Below are 18,670 nucleotides of genomic sequence, written 5' to 3'. Positions count from 1 at the left end.
AGCTTATGTTCCCCAAAACTAAAAGAAATGAGAGAGGCTCTACTCTCCCCAACTGTTTGTGCTGGGAGGATGGCCACTACCTACTGTGTTATTGTGGCTCCCCTGCTCCAGGACTCCTGATTGGGTTCAGCCAGTGGGAGGCATCAGCAGATCAGAAGTAGTAGTGAGGGGCTGGAGTTCTGATTCTCCTCTCCTCCCCTTCTGCACCCCCTCCAACTCCATGACAAGTTATAGTTTCTCAGTGGCTGAAATCCCTTGCAGCTCAAGCTAATCTCAGTTGTCTCTGAACAGCACCCCTCTTTTATGGCTATGACTCACACTGGTTTGGTGACACCTTTCCTTCCCCTTCAGGTCAGTTTCCATTGTTGCTAGTCTCCAGTTGCGTCACCATCCCCGATGCTTCCACGCACCTGCCCTCACCTCTGTAGATACCTCTCCACAAAACAGGCTTCAATTGAAGCCCACCATTTTGAGTTTACCATTTGTTTTGCTAGGACCCAAAGTGATTCAAGCTCAAAATTTCATCCAGTGCACATTCACTGAGCACCAACTATGTTCTGGGAAGTCAATCTGGTACTCGTGTTACCAGCATAAGGAAGTCAGTCCTTCTACCTGCTGGCTCAGGGGAGCACTTGTAGCAAAGATTTCCCATGGGACCATATAGGACCTCTTCCTTCAAATTTGGTCAGGGCTCAGCTCTTTTCTAGGTGAACATGAATTAAGATGGTATTCATTCTGTTAAACGAATTCTTGTTCAAGTGTCAGTATCAGATAAATCTGAACCCATTTAAAACATCTATGCCTCTAGAAAGCTCCTAAGAATTTTATCTAACAGGACAAATGTAGTGAGTTTAAGGAGGCCAACAGGGAGATAAGTGGAAGTAAACCTGCTTCTCCTTAAGTGTCCCAATTTCAGAGAAGGTCACCACCAAACACCTTGTCCAAAACCCAGAGCCCTAACATCTCTTGCTCCATCCTTCTAAAACTCTCTCTGGTTCACCCTCTCCTATCCATCATCATTTCTACTACCTTGGTCCAGGTACTTACCTTTTCTTGTCTGGTTTGTGATGGGCATGAGAAGTGGATTGTGTCCTTATCTGTGAATTCCCAGACTACCACTGTGTCTGGCATATGGTGGACCCTCCATAAGACTGAATGCATGAGCAAGAATCTATCACAATAGGCTCCCACCCTTTTTCTCCCCACCCATCTATCCCTCCCTCCTACCCCATGAGATCTTTCTAAATCATAAATATGCTTTACATTATTACTTAAAGTCCTTCAGTGGTCCACCATGGCTCTTAGCTAGGGGTCACCAAACCTTTTCTGTAAAGAAAGAGCAGATATATATTTTTTAATGTTTTTTTATTTAATTAATTAATTAATTTATTTATTTATTTATTTATTTAGGAGAGAGAGAGTTCAAGCAGGGGAGGAGCAGGGAGAGAGGGGGACAGAGGAATCTGAAACTGGATCTGTGCTGAGAGGCTGACGGGAATAAGCCCAATGTGGGGCTCAAACTCATTAACTGCAAGATCATGACCTGAGCTGAAGTCAGACACTCAACTGACTTAGCTACCCAGGTGACCCAGAAAGAGCAGATATTTTAGGTCTGGTGGGCCACGTAGTCTGTTGGAACTCCTCAACTCTGCTTTTGTAGTGTGAAAGCAGCCACATACAACACATAATGAATGAGCCTGATTGAAGTCTAATAAAACAAAAACAAAGGGCAGACTAGATTTAGCCCATGGGCCACAATTGCCAATCCTGTTCCAAGCATGTCCAAGCTGTCTGGTCTGGCCTATGGGCAGTTTATGACCTGGCTTCCATTTAGTTTTATCTCCTGTCACTCCCTCTTCCCACTTTACTCTCCATCTCCTTACAATCCCTCAAATGTGCTCTGTGCTCTCAAGTATCTGTGACTTTGCATTTGCATTTGCTCTTTTCTCTTGCTAGAACCCCCTTCTGTCATCATATGCCTTGGAAACATGTCTTTGAAAACTCGTTGAGTTGACATCTTCCCTGTGCCTCCTCCACACCCTTGCCCTCCGTTTGTTGTCTTTTAGTTTGCCCCCACTTCCACAATTGCATCCAACCTTCTATCCTGGCATTACTTGTTAACATGTCCTTGCTCAGTTGTGGAAGGAGATGATAACTGGTACAGAGATGCTTGAGAAATGTTGTTAAATTGAATTGAGACCAAAGTACCTTTCAGTACAGTGATTCCAGGTTTTCCAGAGACAATTCTATTGTTTTGCCTGTGGCCCCAACATAATTATTAATTCATGCTCCTTTCCATGCTCAGAAGTGACCCATATTTACCACAAATGATATGGGTTGCCCCATATCATTTCAGGATCCTCTGAATCACAGTGGATCTAGGGGGCTGCCTGCTCAGCCTGTCTGCGGGACCTACAGTAGAAGAGCTCAGGTCTCCTTGCCAATGTTGGCCAGTGGAGCAACATCCATGGCTTCCGTAAGCCCGGGCCTGCACAGCTGTGGGACCAGGCCAAAGAGCATGCCACTGTATGGTCCATGCCAGTGCACATGCAGCCTGGTGGGCTAGAGCCAGTCAAGGCATCTGGCATAGTAACACTTTCAAGGAGGGCACATCTCCATGGTGGCCAGGAATCTCTGCCCTACCTATAACCCAGAACAATGCTAACTAAAGCTAGAACAGTAGAAAGAGAGTAATAGGGCTTCATGCTCAGTACAGGGAATCCTGTAAATCCAGTCCCACCAAGGGCAGGCCATTTGTGGTGCCTCTATGCACAAAGTAGGGATACTTCAGGGACCATCTCTCATCAAGGGTCAGAGGAATGGCTCCTGGACAAGGTACCCAGAAAAGAGAAAGAGAAATGCTGAATGACCATTTCCCCCCACGGCTGCTCCACTTGTTTGACAAGCAGTCTGGTTACTAGCCTTCTTCTGACCTTCCTCATTCTTCCCCCACACCTCAGATACTTCCATCTCTGTTCCCTGGGCCCCTCACAAGAATATGTAATGGCTACCTGGAAGTGGGACTGCATAAGGAGCCTTTGGTTCTTTGAAAGCCATCTCAAACCCAGGAGCATCAGCAGCTCAGAAATCAGAGCAAAAGGCAACTGAATGCATTTACCAAAATTGTGTCCCTCCGCAAGTGAATCTTGAGGGCTTATCTATACAGCCATCTCCCCAAAGCTGCTCTCCTAAAAGGTCAGCCTTATTATTTCCAAGAATATTGAGCTCCTTCTCAACCCCATAGTTCTAACTCATGATCTTGAACCTATGCTCCTGACTTTCTGTTTAATAAATCATTTGGGTAGTTTTTGAATGATTCCTACTCCAAGCCCAGTAACATTCAGTTCTTCCAAAGGGGCATGCCTCCCCCATTGTGTCAGGCAATGCCCTGCTTCAGAAATATATGCCAATAAGCAAAAACGCAAACTTTGAAAACAAAGTGATCACCAGCAGACATTCAGAAGGATTCTTTGCATGTTGAGCAGAGTTTCTTTACAAATTGAAAGTGCTCCTAAGTTTGTTTGTAACTTCTTGAAGCAGAGACTTCAGGAACTGTCCCAAAGACCCTCTCTCAAACTATAACAGAAGGAAACCAGGAATTAACCTATTCCAAACTTCTTAGAAACACTTCTTTTTTGCTCCCATCTCAACCTACATTACATAGAGCACAGATGTATGCTTCACAGATAACCAAAAAATTTTAAAAATAAAATTTCAGCACCAAAAACATGACCAAACAATTTTGTGGTAAAATTTGTGAATTTTGAGATCTTCAGCAAATTGGTGATTTACTTGTCCACCATGCACAAGGTACTCCAGAGGCTTAGAATAAGGGTCATAGCTGAACAAAGAATGCTCCCTGATCTCGGTGAGCTATCCATTTAGAGGATAAATAAGAGAGAGTACAAATAGTTTACATAAGACAGAAAATGGGCTATGAGATTTTGAACAATTTACGTAATTTACTAAGGTGGCTTACTCAGCAATAAAAATGAAAGTCTGTATCTCAAAGAAGCTCCATAAGGATTAAATGAGATAATGTGGGTCAAGAGCATATACAATGCTGAGGAGCAGAACAGACCATCGTCAGATGTTAGCATAGCTGTACAGCTCCTATAGTTATCATCACCATCTACGTGTGTCTTACGTGGTCATTTCAGAAAGTAGAAAGAAGAGGTTCTTCAGTTAGGAGAATCAAGGAAGGCTGAGTGGAGGAAGTGGAACATGAGAGTATCTCTAGGGAGAGCAGATGGGATTGGGGAGGAGGAGGCCATGATAAGGGGGTGTGTGAGCTACAGCAGAAGGAAAGGGGTTCAGCAGGAGTGTAGGCCAGGCTCAAGCAGCTGCAGACAGGTCTGGCTGGCATGAAGGACACCTAAAAGAGAGAAACAGGAGGACAGAGGTTGAGATAAAATTTTGAAGGAAGTTCTACCTTCCCAGCTGTGATATTTGAATATTACCCTGTAGGGCATTCTGAGGAAAGAAGCAATATTCTGAGTTCTATCTGAGATACATTTTTCTGGTAGGAGTGGACCAAATGGATGACAGCAGAGAGACTAATCACAAGGCTATTTTAATAGCATGGGCATGAGATAAAGAGGGCCTAACAAAACTCAGAGACTATACAACACAAATGTAGGAGACATTCTGGAAGAAGATCAGCTGGCCTAATTTAAGGGAGAAGGTCAGACAGAGTCATCTTTTAGTAATTTGTAGATTTTGAACTTGGGTACAGATGCCATTAAAAAAGTTAGGGGACACAGGAAGAGGAACCAGTTCATTAGGGGCCAGGTGAGAAGACATCTGTAGCTATAATGCCTGACTTGAAGCCTTCTACTGGCAAGAAGGCCCTGCATGGAAATTACTGTTTCCTCATCTGTGAAATAGGAATATCTGAGTATATTCCATAACTTCACAGAAATAGCTTTACTGATTTCTAAGTTTGGGCTTCTCAGGGGCTGGAGTCTCTCTAGTCATGATTCACTATAATTTGGGGAATAAATGAATTACCCCCTGTGAGCCTATTTATATCTTTTACTAGTTAGCCAAGAAGACTTATACAGGCTGGCACAGTCAACTATGGGCCCAACATTCTAAAAGCATCAACTTGGGAACCAGAAGGTGGGTTTCAATTCTTTGCTAAATGTCAGTCCTTTGGCTTATAAGATTCCAATAGCAGTTATTGAAACCCTATAATTTCTTGGCAACTTGGATAAAAATTATGATACTGTATCTGTCAGAGCCAGTCAGAAAAACAAACCATGCTAGGTATTTTAACAGAGAATATAATATAGAAGTTTGGTTAAATATGTGTTTGAGGACTGAAAAAGCAAAATGAAAACACTGAACTAATAACAAGGTAATAACTGCAGGCAATTGCCACCAGCACTAGGGAGAATGAAGTGAAAAGAATGGAGTGATTGGAACCTACAAGCTTAGAGAAAGATTCCGTGGGGCTGGGGCTCAGACCTCCATAAAGGGAGTACCACCCAGCTAGTGCTGCTCTCTGAGGGGTACACTGAGGCTAGCTCTAGAAGTGCTGGAAGAAGCTGAACTAGAAAATACTGCTGGATGAAGGGGTGACGCTGGCATGAGCAGCCAAACAGGAAGGAACAAATTTTTTCTGGACAAGCAGCTACAAAACATAGAAACTGATTCAGATAATAGAACACACACTAGAAATAGTAAGCTATTCTCCTATAAGCCTCAAAGAAAAGAAACAACTTTTTTGGGGGGAGGAGGCATGAAAGTTCTTGTCCTAGTGGAATTAGCTGTGCCTAGAGATTGAGGTAGACAGACCCTGAGCTTGCCCCCACTAGTTTATGCCCTTGAATAATCTCATCCCCTGAGTGTAGGCAAGACCTGGGAATTGCTTTTAGCTAATAGAGTAGGCAAAGGTGCAGAGATGTTATTCCTTTGATTACATTATGTTATGTGGAGTCTATCCAGCCAAATACATTGAACAAGATTCTCCTGCAAGCCTTTAAGAGGAAAACATCCATGTTGTAAATTGCTGGTGGCTTCTAGCCAACCAAATCAGTCAACCACAAGGAAACAAATTCTTAACAAAACCTCAATGAGCTTGGAAACAGATCGTCCCTTAGAGGCCCCAGGTGAGACTGCAGCCCAGGTCAATGCCTGATTGCAGCCCTTCTGAGACCTTGAGCAGAAGCTTCACCTAAGCTGTGCCCTGACTCCTGATGCAGGGAAACTGTGTTAGTGAATTAAACTGTGTTAATCAATGTGAGTTGTTTTAAGCCACTTGATTTGTGGTAATTCGTTACATGGCAGTACAAAAGTAATAAAGGGATGATCCTTATTTTTCTATATCCCAACTATGTTCAACATCGACCTAACGTTTATTGAGCATTTGACATGGGCCAGGTGTTTTTAGTCTTCAAGAAGCCAGTTTAGTAGAGAAAGCAGGCAAGTAACCAGGCCAGTGGAGCTGGGCGATGTGGTCATGTCTTAGGTGTGCCTCAGGGGCCTCAGAGCTGGGAGGAAGACAGGCTAACAAAACAGGGGTCTGGGGAGCCTTCAGAGGAGGAAGTCTTCATTAAAGGAAGATTGATTAGTTAATTAGGAAAGGGGGCTTGAGGCAGAAGTCCAAGAAAATCAGGTCGTTCTGGATTGCTGGTCAATTTTCTCCAACTTCATACATGTAGCAGAAATCAGAAATGGTTCTTCCGTAAATTGTTTTGCTTCCATCGGATTTACACTCATATTCCAGCATTCAATTGAAAATCCAGAATCCAGAAGAGGCAAAAAATTTTTTTTAAAAGTGTGCTTGAACTTAAATATGTCTCTTGATAGAGATTAGATTAGCGATTGTTTGTCTTAATAAACCGGCACTTCCTCTTGAAACTGTGCCCAAAACAACCTTAAAAAGCTCTGATTTCACGAACGTGTCACTTCCTCTCCACTCACAGCCCCCTTTTTCCTTCCTTCCCCTGGGTCTCTTTTTTTTTTTTTTTTAATGTAATGCTTTCACGTTTGAAATAATACCCCTCTTTGGCAGGCTGATATGCTATAACTATCATTTCTCTGGGGAGGGTTTTGATCTCAGCCAAGGTCACAAAAACAACAAAGCGAAGATCAATTCCTCACCCCAGAAGCCTCTAGAAGGGCTCCATGGCAGCTTTCTTGTCAGGGTCTGCACTTGGACCAGCTTCCCACCAGCGCCAGGACCACCCAGGCGCCTGCCCACCTTGCCATAACTTTACCGAGACAGTTCTTCAGGATTCATACATGTGACTGGCTCAGCCATGCTGCTCACTTTGATGCTAGCAGGGGAAACTTTGCGGCAGAACGGAGAAAATGGGGACAAGCCCCTCCTGGCTCATGCTGGACCTGATTACAGGGCACAAAGAAGTAGAGGATGGAGCAAATGAAAACACAGAGGCAAGGGAAAAGTGACCATGGCCGCTTCCAACCACACCCAGGGAACCAACTGAGGGACCTTTTTGGGCAAAGACATTAAGTCCCTGTCGCCACACCTGTCTATTTCACATCAGGTTTCCAAACATCTGCTGACAAACCTCTTACCCATCTCAAGTAATCATGGAAGCTGCTGGGGAGGAACCCTGTCTCCCCGAGTTCTCTAAAGTGCCTTATACTCCTCCTCCTGCTAGGGCAGTATAATTAGTAACGTATAAGCGCTGCAGGGCTACCTTCTCCTTTAAGGTGGGCTATTAACTTTTCGGAGAGCATGAAGAGCTACTACTCTATTTTAAATAAAGCTAATGCCAAGGGACCCACATTCAAAGTTCTAAAACAGCAGCTACTCACCTACCACCACCCACAGATCAAACAATTGAGGTTTTTTTTTTTTTTTCAGCTTGGCCTATTATTTATTTAGAATCAAAACTGATTTCTGTCCAGATGATGCAGTCATTCAAGCTAATATCTCAAAAAAGCATCCAATAGTACAGTCCCTCTCCCTTAAAAATATACCAGGGAGGTGCTGCAACAGTGCCCTGAGTAGCTGTGAGCAGGCTTCTCCCAAGTATAAGAGTGCTAATGCTCAGCCCGGAATCACCTGCTTCTCCACACTTTGCCAGGACCATGCTCAGACCAGAAATGCCTCAGCTGACATGTCAGAGATAGAAGCCCAGGGGCCAAGGGCTCATTTCTTTTGGAGCCCTGGCCTTTGATGCATCAGTAGCCACTGGCAGTGACCTTGAAGCCAAAATTGTGAATTAATACTTGGTCTAGTCTTCCTTTTAATTTCTAGTCTGGAAATTGCAGGGAGGAAATCGGGGTGGGAAATGGATAGGTAGAAGGAAAATAAAAATAGAGCTTGTCTTTAAAAAAAAATACAATTAACTTAAAAATTAAAAATTAGATTAAAAAAAAAACAGGCACTAAGAGAAAAGTTTCCTTAAAGAACATCTTTGCTGTATGTCAATTAGTGAGCCTGTTCTCGCGGTAGGTTTTCTCTGCTGCCTCAGAGCCAAATCTTCAGCCTCCCACACAGATCTGTGAAACCAATTGTCTTCCCCAAACATGTGGTAACCACAGAGAAGTGAAATTAATAAAACTGCTCCAAAAGATGATTTCTAAAGATGACATTCCTACTCTAGTTTTAGGCTTTCTTTCCTGCGNGGTTTTTTTTTTTTTTTTTTTAGAGTTTTTAGTTTAACATAGTTGTTTTTTACTGGGGGTTGGGAGGCAGAGAGGACTTATGGGTGGAAGGCAAAAGACCCCAAAGCCAGCAGTTATGAACAGATCCAGAGAGGCCTGTCATTCTTGACAAGCATGCATGTCAAAGCCAAGAGGGGTTCAGGCCTGTGATCAACAGCCCCACAAATCCCCTCTGTTTGTTTCTCCCATCCTCCGCTCCTTGGTTGAAGACTACCACTGAGGGCAGCGTGGACGACATACCCAACCTGCCAACGCATGAAGAAGGCCCAGTTCAGCCCCTGTCCTAACAATGCCAGGAAGACAAGCAAAGGCCATCAGTCTCCATTACGAAGACAGTATTTTCCTCCCATATTATCCCGTCTGTCATGTCCTCCTTGGACTCCAAAGGCATCACTGTCTCATACATCATCATCATTTTCTCCCCACAAAGATGGAGAGCCCAGGGGTGGGGTCCTTTTTGCCTCACATCCAGCCCCGGATGGCCAAGGGTCTTCCCCCAAGTGACAGAAGCAATGCTCAGCTACCAGGGGAGACATTTGCATTCCAATTAGGCCCAGAGCTTTGAAGAGTGGGGGAGGACAGCCAGTTTGTAAATCCAAAGTTTAAATAAACTTCCATAATCTCTGGAGGCTGGGAGAGGGCTCCGGTGACACTAGCAGGGAGGTAGAGGGAAAACCCCCAAATCAGAAGAGCTCATGGAATATGGATACACTGAATCTTGACAGAGCAAAGGCACACTGTCTCTGAGAACTTGAATATGTATTAATAGTTGTATATAATTAAACATGGGGTATACTATTTTGTTAAATTCTCACACAGTCTTGTTTTACATTTACAGGACATTTTTTAAGGGGTAAAATTGAGGCTTAGAGGATCAGCCAAAATTAGAAGAAACCTATTCGTCTGATTCTAGATTTTGACACTCCAGTGTTACTAACTGGTCAGCTATGGAACACTCCAGAACTTGTGCATATTTCCTAACTAAAAATGTTAATAGTTACTATTCATTGAGTCCTACTATGTGTTAGGTGCTGTTCTAAACATTTTGTGTACATGTTTTCATTTAATCTGCACCTTGAGAGAGAGATGTCACTACCAACATTATCTACATTTCCCAGCTGGGAAGACAAGGGTTTAGAGAAATTAAGTAACTCACTAGGTCCCCCACTAGCAGTTGCTGGAGTTAGGATTCAGACTCAGACTCTACTGTCAATAGAGAGCCAACATAAATACTGATTTGCTATCCAGTAGTCTGGACTATCACAGTAGAAGGAAACAACCATGGAGCATAGGAGCATTCATTACTGGATTCCTCACCAGCGTTAATCTGGATGAAAGCAATTGAAAATGAACCTCAAGGCAGGTCTCAAAGGAGAAAAGGTGGCACCAGAGTGAATGAGGAAGACCGAGGCCTTTCCTTGGTTTTGAGAGGGAAAGTTTATCAGCTAACAGGGAGTATGAGTTTAGTTTTTTTGGTGTCAGCTTATGGAGTCACAGCTTGCTCTCTGGCAGGCACTGCTCCTGGGCAGAGAGAGAAGCGCCTGGGGACTGCCTGCCTGGTGACAACCAGCATGTAGGGCTGGCTCCTAGGCCTGTCAGCAGGGTGGGGCAGCACACCCTTTCAGCCCTGTCTCTGCTTGAAGGAGGCCCTAGCTTGTCCTGGGCCCCTAAAAGTTTGACCTGGGTAATTCTACTACATGGAATTCTACCCACTTTCTTAGAAAAGGGCTGCTGTCATGCCCAGTGTTAAGGCAGCAGCAAAGAAACCCAACCCAGCTCAAAATGGTTGTAAGAGACACTGTGGTTTCCTAACTACCTGTCAGCCATCCCCTTTCTTTCTGTTAATAGAACCTGGATCTTGTTCAGCTAACCCTCCTCCTCACAGTTCAATGTTTCACTACACCCATATGGTAACTCCATTCCCCTTGCCAGTAAGCAACTAAGGAATGGACAAATGACAGAATTGTGGCCAATCAGTTGTGAAGGGCAGGAGGGCTCTGGAAAGGTTTCTGCACTGAATTAAAAAAGACACACACACACACACACACACACACACACACACACACACACACACAGTAATGATGTGAAGGCCAGAACTACAACAGCCATGTTGCTACCTCAGCCAATCTCTCCTGAGAACTATTCCAATCACCGTGAGAAGGGGAGTCTAAAATGATGGAAAGAACTTGAGTCCTTGAAGGCACTGTTAAGTCACCAAATTAACCAGCCCCAGAACTCTCCTACCTTGGGATTTTGATTATGTAAGATATAAATTTTTCATCATGTATCAATAGAGTACAGTGCAGGAAACACTGATAAAATGAGATTAAATAAGATAATCTACACTAAGCACTTTCGACAGTGCCTTCTAAGTAGGAAATTTTAGCTATGATTATATCCTTCATATGTGTTTTAAGCTCCCAGCTCTGTCTTCTCTCTTGCCCTTTGAGTAAAAAGGATAATAATGAAGGTAACTGGTCTATGTAATCCACTTCAGGTCTTCAAGAAGTCTCAGAAATATTCAACCTAAAACATGTATGTTGAACCATGGCAATAGTCTGAACGGAATCTATGCAAAGCAAAGGGGTTCAGAGGTTTGAGCTAAGACTACCACCTTATCTCACCTGACTACAAAATCATAAAAACCCACAATAAAGGGATATAGTTTAGAGGTTTCTTGTGAATTTCCTGGTCATTAGCTGAATCAAAACTGAAAGTAGTATCTCTCCTCTTCCTTGTAAACTGCACACTTTATGAAGAAAAAGCAATAATATTCCCAGCCAACATGTGCCTGTTATATAATAAATACATATTAAAGATTCTTAGAAAAGGGTGTGATTTATAGTTGGATCCTGCCAGCTACTCTGAAAGCATACCATTTTTCATGTAAAGCTAATTAGAGGATTCTTAATTAGCAAATCTTCCATTCAATAGATGAGACAATGAAGATTTTTCACAGCAATTGTAATATTTAGTTCTCTTTTTCTCATTTTAACAAAGCACACTAGAAAGATACCATTTATAAAAATCTCTGTTCAAGGCCTGCAAAGCTTATAACCTGGAAATGGTCAAGGAGAAGTGGGGTATGTGTACCCTCCCACCCTTGACTTTGACTTGCTTTGGGGTTTGTAGCAACTCATGTCCCTTCAGGTCTCATTTTTCCCACCTATGAAATGGGGAGGTTAAATCAGATTGGAGTTTCTCAACCTCAGCACTGTTGGCATTTTGGACCATATAACTCTTTAGAAGTTTGGCAGCTTGCCTGGCATTTACCCACTAGACGTCAGTAGCACCCCCACCCCCAGCCTGCCCCAGTTAGGACCATCAAATATATCTTCAGACATTGCCAAATGTCTCCTGGGGTGGGAAGGCAAAATCACCCCAGCTGAGAACCACTGAATTAGATCAGGGGTCATAAATGCAAGCAAAGATCAAGCTATTATACAAATGAGAGAAGTAAGCAAGATGAAAGAAAGGCAAGTTTGAGAACATTTATCCAATCAAAACGGGAGAACACTCTTTACCTCCAGTGGACACTCACCGTATGTTACAGTTGTTCAAGACAGGGAATGAATCCCATGATTCCGTGAAATTGCTTGGCTTTTTTTTTTTTTAATGTTGGCGACTCCTTTTTTGTAGCAGTTAGGAAGATACGTTCTGGAACTACGCCGTCTGAGTTCAGACCCCAGGTTTACCTCTTACTGACTCCAATATTTGGCAAGTTCCTTAACATCGCTAGGCCTTGGGTTTCTCACCTGTAAAATAAAGACAATAATAATACTCATCTCATAAAATAATTGTCAGGATTAAATAACACAAAACATGTGAAGTAAGAGCTTAATAAATATTAGCTATACTTATTCCTAAGATATAAAAGTACTATAAGCAGGGTGTCTTTGGTTAAGTGGCTGACTCTTGATTTCAGCTCAGGTCATGACCTCATGGTTCATGAGATTGAGCCCCTCTCCCACTTATTCTCTCCCTCTCTCTCTCTCTCTCTTTCTCCTCTCTCTCTAGAAATAAATAAAAACTAAATAAAAATGAGATTTAAAAAATACTATAAACTAAACTAAATATAACTATAGGTCAGATTCAGCTTTAAAACTACAGGTTTACAACTCTGAACTACAGGATTCCAAGGATTTGTTCAGGTTCCCTAAGGTTTTATGGTTTCATTTTATGGGAGCAAGGACATGATTAGCCTCTGATTATTTCTCTAGAATCTAGTTGAGGAGACAGAGCTCTGGACACCACCAAACAGAACAGAATTCTAATCAAATGGCAAAATATGTGTTCTTGGAGATCAGAAACAGCGGTTGAAGAGTCATCTATGCTTTTCATTTAAGAAAAGACTGGATTTTGCTTCTCTTTTTAAAAAATGTACATGAAGGAGAAGAGCATCAAATTTGGAAACTGACATCCTCAACAGTATCCTCTTAACAGATGCCATGACAATACAATGAGTTATTGTCTACTTTCTAGCTAAAACAAATTGACAATTATAAGTTGGTATCATTAGCCCAATTGCTTTTCAGTGAGATAGCTGATAGAGGCAATAATAGATTGGCTTCTCCATCCTTATCCTCCCACTGGAAAACAACATATCCACTCCTGATCAATACTTTGATCTGAGTTACTTATAATGCTGTCAGACATGAGTGTCTGCTTCACTCCAGGGTGAAGAAATAATATAGTTTTGCAAAATTTAGGCCAGACATTACACTGCCTTGGGTGAGCTGTTATTCTGGTTTGGAGCCTTATAACCAGATGAGCACTGTAGAGGATTATGGAAAGTAAAAGGGCAGCTGCCTTTAATAACAATAATAATAATAAGTGCCCTACCTTTATTAAAACCATGTCAGGAAGACATGGAGTAGAATGGCTCATGGTAGCCCCTGTGTTTGAATGACATCTCAGGAAAATGAATTGAGAACTTGCCTTACATGCTTTAAAATAAAAGCTTTTTTTTTTTTTTTTACAAATACTTTATTGTCAAATTAGTTTCCACATAACACCCAGTGCTCATCCCCACAAGTGCCCTCCTCCATGCCCATCCCTCCCTCCTCCCCTCNACAGTGTAAGAGGGTGCCCGTTTCTCCACATCCTCGCCAGCATCTCGTGTTCTCTGATTTGCTCATTTAAAATAAAAGCTTTAACTATGTGACTTATAATTACCCTCCCAGAAATCTGTCACAAGGAAATATTAAGAAGCTGGAATCAAAATGTATGCGTAGAGATGTTCCATATATGTTGTTTACAATAGAAAAAGTAGATACCAAACAAGTGACCAGTATTAGAAAAATGTAAAATTAATTAAGGAATAGTTCTATGATAACCTATTAAGCAACTAATTAGAAATGGTATTTCAAGGAGTGTTTCAATGCATGAGAACATTCTTAATATATAATGTTATGCCAAAAAAGATGATAAAAATTGGATATGCAATGTGATACCAATTGTGTGTGTGTGTGTGTGTATGATACATCAAAATGTGAACTCTAGTTAGTTTTAGGTGGAATTATAAGTAATCTGTATTTATATTTATAAACTCACCTGCTTTTTCTAAATCCTTAGATGGACCTCAGGTTGCCACATGTAGTTGTGCGGTTGTGCACTGAAGAAGGGAACCAAGCCCACAGAGCATTCCATGTCATGTACCCATGCACTACCTCTGTTCAGAAAGGATGACTTTTAGTTTTTTAAAATATTTAAGTTTGTTTATTTTGAGAGAGAGAGTATGAGAGGGAGAAGGGCAGAGAGAGAGAGGGAGAGAGAGAACTCCAAGCAGGCTCCATATGTCAGTGCAGAGCCCAGCCCAACATGGGGCTTGATCTCACAAACCATGAGATCATGACCTGAGCAGAGATCAAGAGTCAGTTTACCAACTGAGTCCCCCAGGTGCCCTGAGAGGATGGCTTTTTAAATTCATACAATGGTACCATGAAGGATAATGGTTATTATATTTTTATAGTAAAAAAAAAAAAATGGAATCTAAAAAATGAATAATACCATCAATACCAAGGCTGGATAAGAGTCTATGTGAAGCCCAAAGTCTCTTTGTAAAAAGAATATAAACTTTTATTATAGAATTAGTGACTGATGTGGATTTCAATTTAGAATGAGAAAATAAAACACACACACACACACACACACACACACACTCACACACATCCTGGAGGTTTAGAGATTAGTTCTTTTCTCTCTGGCAACATAGCAGAAATGCTTACATGGAAGTGCTTTCTGGTTGCAGTCTGGCTCCCCTGCCCATAGATGCTTCACCGCCCTCAGCAACACTCAGCTGTCTTGGGGATCCACGCAAGTGAAGGACCCTGGATGAAGCTTGTGTTTCACTAGCACCACAGAAGATCTGTCTCTGATCTTTAGAGAAAGAAAAATTGGATAAACTCATAGCCAGATGCTATTTTCACAAGTAAATTTACACAAATAATACAGCTCAAAATCAAATAATTTAAAAAGTAACTTAAATACCTAACACTACTAAATTTAGCAAGGGCATTCAATAAATAATCATTAATGTTTATAAACATTTAGGAAGTTTTCTGCTTTATCCAGGAATACAGCCAGCTTATTTTTAATATTAATTCCTTTTTTAAAGTTTTATAATTTTAAAAAAGTTAAATTCAAGGTCCTCTCCCATACCTAGAGCTCTTCGTGGGTAGGAGATCTTAAAAAAACAAACAAACAAACAAACAAACCTCTGGGAGTCTACAACAGCTTAAGGCAGAGAAATGGCCTAGAATTCAGAGCAGATATGTCCCTAGTGAACCACTGAGAATACTAAACTAAGTTCCTGTCACAGAAAGGTAATAGCAAAAGAGTGCTCCTTTAGTTAAAACAAAACAAAACTAAAGCCCAAACAACAATCAGATCAGACGTTCATATAAATACTACCAGTCAAAACACAACTGCCAAAGTATCATATAGACAAATGGTTTTACAACAATTTAAGAAGGTAAATTTTTTGAACCAAAACTTACGCTAAACTCTAATACATAGATAAGTATTTTAAATGTTACCAAAAATGTATAAAAACATCTAGAACTACAACTGTCTTCAACATATTATTGCAACATGCACACTATGCATTCATATCTCAACTGACTATTAACTATTTTAAAGTTGACAATGGCATATGTAGGCTACCCAATTTTACATGTTGGACATAATGCCCAAATTGCCAAAAAAGACCAGTACAGAGTTATAATGTTCTTATTCAGTAACATCCATATAAGATATTCAAATTTATGCACAGAATGAGAAAAAAAAACACTGTAAATAAGATTGGAAAACAAATTACATAGTCTAGAGGAAATATTCACACACATATAACAGATTGTATATATATAATTGGGATTCCAGAAAGAAAAAAAAAGAAAGGGACAGAAGAAGTATTTGAAGAGATAAAGGCTGAAATTTTTTCAAAATTGTTGAAAGATATCAACCCACAGATACAAGATCAGCAAATCCCAAACAATCTAAAAACAACAACAACAACAAATCCACACATAGGCATATTATAGTCAAACAGTTGAAGACAAACAACAAACTAAATCAGAAAATCTTGAAAGCAAATGGAGGCTTCTAAAAGTGGGATGAGGCACATATTATACAAGGAAAGAATAATAAGAATGAGAACTAGCTTCTCATCAAAAATAGTGGACAGATGACAATGGCATGACATCTTTAATTCTAAAAGAAAACAACCTGTCAACTCTTGAATCCTAGATCCAGTAAGTATATCTTTCAAAATTGGAGGTGAAGTAAAAACATTTTTCGACAGACAAAAGTTGAAAGAATTTTTCTCCACAGACCCATACCACATGAAATGCAAAGAGAAATTTTTTTTGTTTTGGGTTTTTTTTTTTTTTTTGGTTTTTGGGGTTTTTTTTAGTAGACTTCATACCCAGCACGGAGCCCAGTGCAGAGCCTGAACTCATGACCCTAAGATCAGGACTGAGCTGAGGTCAAGAGTCCGATGTTCAAGTGACTGAGCCACCCAGGAGCCCCAACAAAGACAAGTTCTGCAGGCTGAAGAGAAATTGTGTCAGATGAAAAGCTGGCTCCACAGGAAGGAATTAAGCACTCCAGAAAGGGAAATATGTCAGTATATTCAACATTGTTTTCAACATGTTTTCATATATGTGCATTATGTCTAAATTTCTTTAAAATACTTTTAATTATTTACCATAAAAATAGCAATGCATTGTGGGGTGTATAGAACAGGCAGAAGTACAATAAGGTGGCAAGAACAAGAGCACACAGGATTAAAGGATGATAATTGGGAAGTTTACTGTTCTGACAATACAGAGAATGGAAGAAATGCAGTATTTCAGGAAATTATCACCAAGAACCTGCCAGAACCAAAAAAAGATAAGCATCCTCAGATTGAATGAGTGCCACTATTCATATACACAACATAATTTTCTTTAACTCAGTCTCTAGACATCATAGTAAAATTTCAAGAACTCAACAAGACATACAAAATACTGAAAGAAAACTATGCGTTAAGAAAGAAGAAAAAAACATCTTCAGACATTCAAATCTCAGAAAGTTTAGCACTCACTGGTGATCTTCTAAAGAAATACTCCAGAATGTACTCCAACAGAGAAACAAAGGAACATAGTAGGAAGGAGTGGGACATAAGAAATATTTATTTGTTTTAAGTTTATTTGAGAGAGAGAGAGAAAGTGAGAGTAGGAGAGGAGCAGAGAGAGAGAGGGAAAGAGAGAGAGGATGCTTAAACCAACTGAGGCACCCAGGTGCCCCAAGAAACATTTATAAGCAAAGAATACAATGAATGGATTCATTCTAAGTAAGTATTTATTTAAAAGGACAGTCAGAGCTATTTAGAAGTAACATTCTGGATCATATGAACATTGAAAGCAGAGGAAGCACAAAGAGAAGTAAATGTTCTTGTCTTGACCTAGAGAGGGACACAGACTGATTATAACTGTTGTCTTTATTACAAAAATATATACTCATGGATATGTAACAAAAACTACAATGTTAAAAAAAAAAACCTTAACCAATAAAAGAATAGAAATGGAGCATATAATTTTAAACCAACAGAAGGGAAAATGGAACAAAGAGCACTTCCTAACTTTATGTTTGTAACAGCACAGAAAATTACATAGAAGGATAATACCAAACTTACCTGTGTGTTTCCATGTGTGTATGTTTCTGTGTAAACACGATGTGCGTCTATGCGTATATTTGGTGTGAGTCTTTGTGTATATACCTCGGGTGTGTCTATGTGTACATATACTGTGTGTGTCTGGATATATAAATATTATTACATATCATTTTTCTTCATAAAAATATGATCTCACTCTACTGATTTTTTTTTTCCTTTTCTACATAGCATGCCATAAATGTTATAGGTGACTTAGCAATCAACAGCCTTGAGGGCAACAAAGCCAGAAGCTCGATCATCTCAGGACCCATGGCTCACTATGAATGGTCCTGGAAAAAATGGTGGGAACTGGGAGACCTGATTCATTTGCCCCAAGGAACAATGTTGTAGGTGGGCTGCTAACATTGAGCACAAACCCAGAGCTGAAATATCAACAGTTCTAGCCCTGAGTGCTCCCATGGGGAGCAGAGGCCCTAAGTGCAAGGAAAAGAAGGCTCAGGTTCCCAAATCCTAATCAGCTGAGCAGTATAGTGGTTCAGAGTATTTCCTCCAGAGACAGACTGCCTGGGTTCAAGTGCTTACTATCTGTACAACTTAATCTTTCTTTGCCTCTGTTTTGTCATCTGTAAAATGGAGATAATAATGGGGCCTCCCTAATAGGGGTGTGGTGAGGATTAAATGAATGTATATCACTCGAATGATGCCTGCCTCATAAATAGCATTCTGTAATTGATGTGATATCTAGGATTCAGGGACATAGACAGAGGCATGAATGGAACAGAACCAGCCATGGTCTAATGCTTGCTAGGGTTGAGTGATGGGCACATAGGGCTCTACTTTTAGGGTTTTTTCATATTCTATATAATAAAAATG

The 18,670-nt window shown here is 40.8% G+C and overlaps 1 protein-coding gene across 1 annotated transcript in view; it reads right to left on the bottom strand.

Moving 5' to 3' along the window:
• Positions 1-3,937: 3,937 nt before the first annotated feature.
• The window catches only part of LOC144243445 (uncharacterized), a 104,624-nt gene continuing 89,891 nt past the window's right edge, over positions 3,938-18,670 (bottom strand). The window contains exons 3-7 of the mRNA XM_077778500.1: positions 14,871-15,021; positions 14,197-14,314; positions 12,185-12,398; positions 7,224-7,350; positions 3,938-4,375 (exon numbers count right to left, since the gene is read on the bottom strand). Coding sequence (XP_077634626.1) covers positions 14,206-14,314; positions 14,871-15,021 — 260 coding nt within the window. The 3' untranslated portion in view covers positions 3,938-4,375; positions 7,224-7,350; positions 12,185-12,398; positions 14,197-14,205. The remainder of the gene's footprint in view (positions 4,376-7,223; positions 7,351-12,184; positions 12,399-14,196; positions 14,315-14,870; positions 15,022-18,670) is intronic.

The sequence above is a fragment of the Crocuta crocuta genome, unplaced genomic scaffold, assembly GCF_008692635.1.
Source record: "Crocuta crocuta isolate KB4526 unplaced genomic scaffold, BGI_CrCroc_1.0 scaffold167, whole genome shotgun sequence".
Taxonomy (NCBI): Eukaryota; Metazoa; Chordata; class Mammalia; order Carnivora; family Hyaenidae; genus Crocuta; species Crocuta crocuta.
This window is presented reverse-complemented; position numbering and strand designations above follow the sequence as displayed.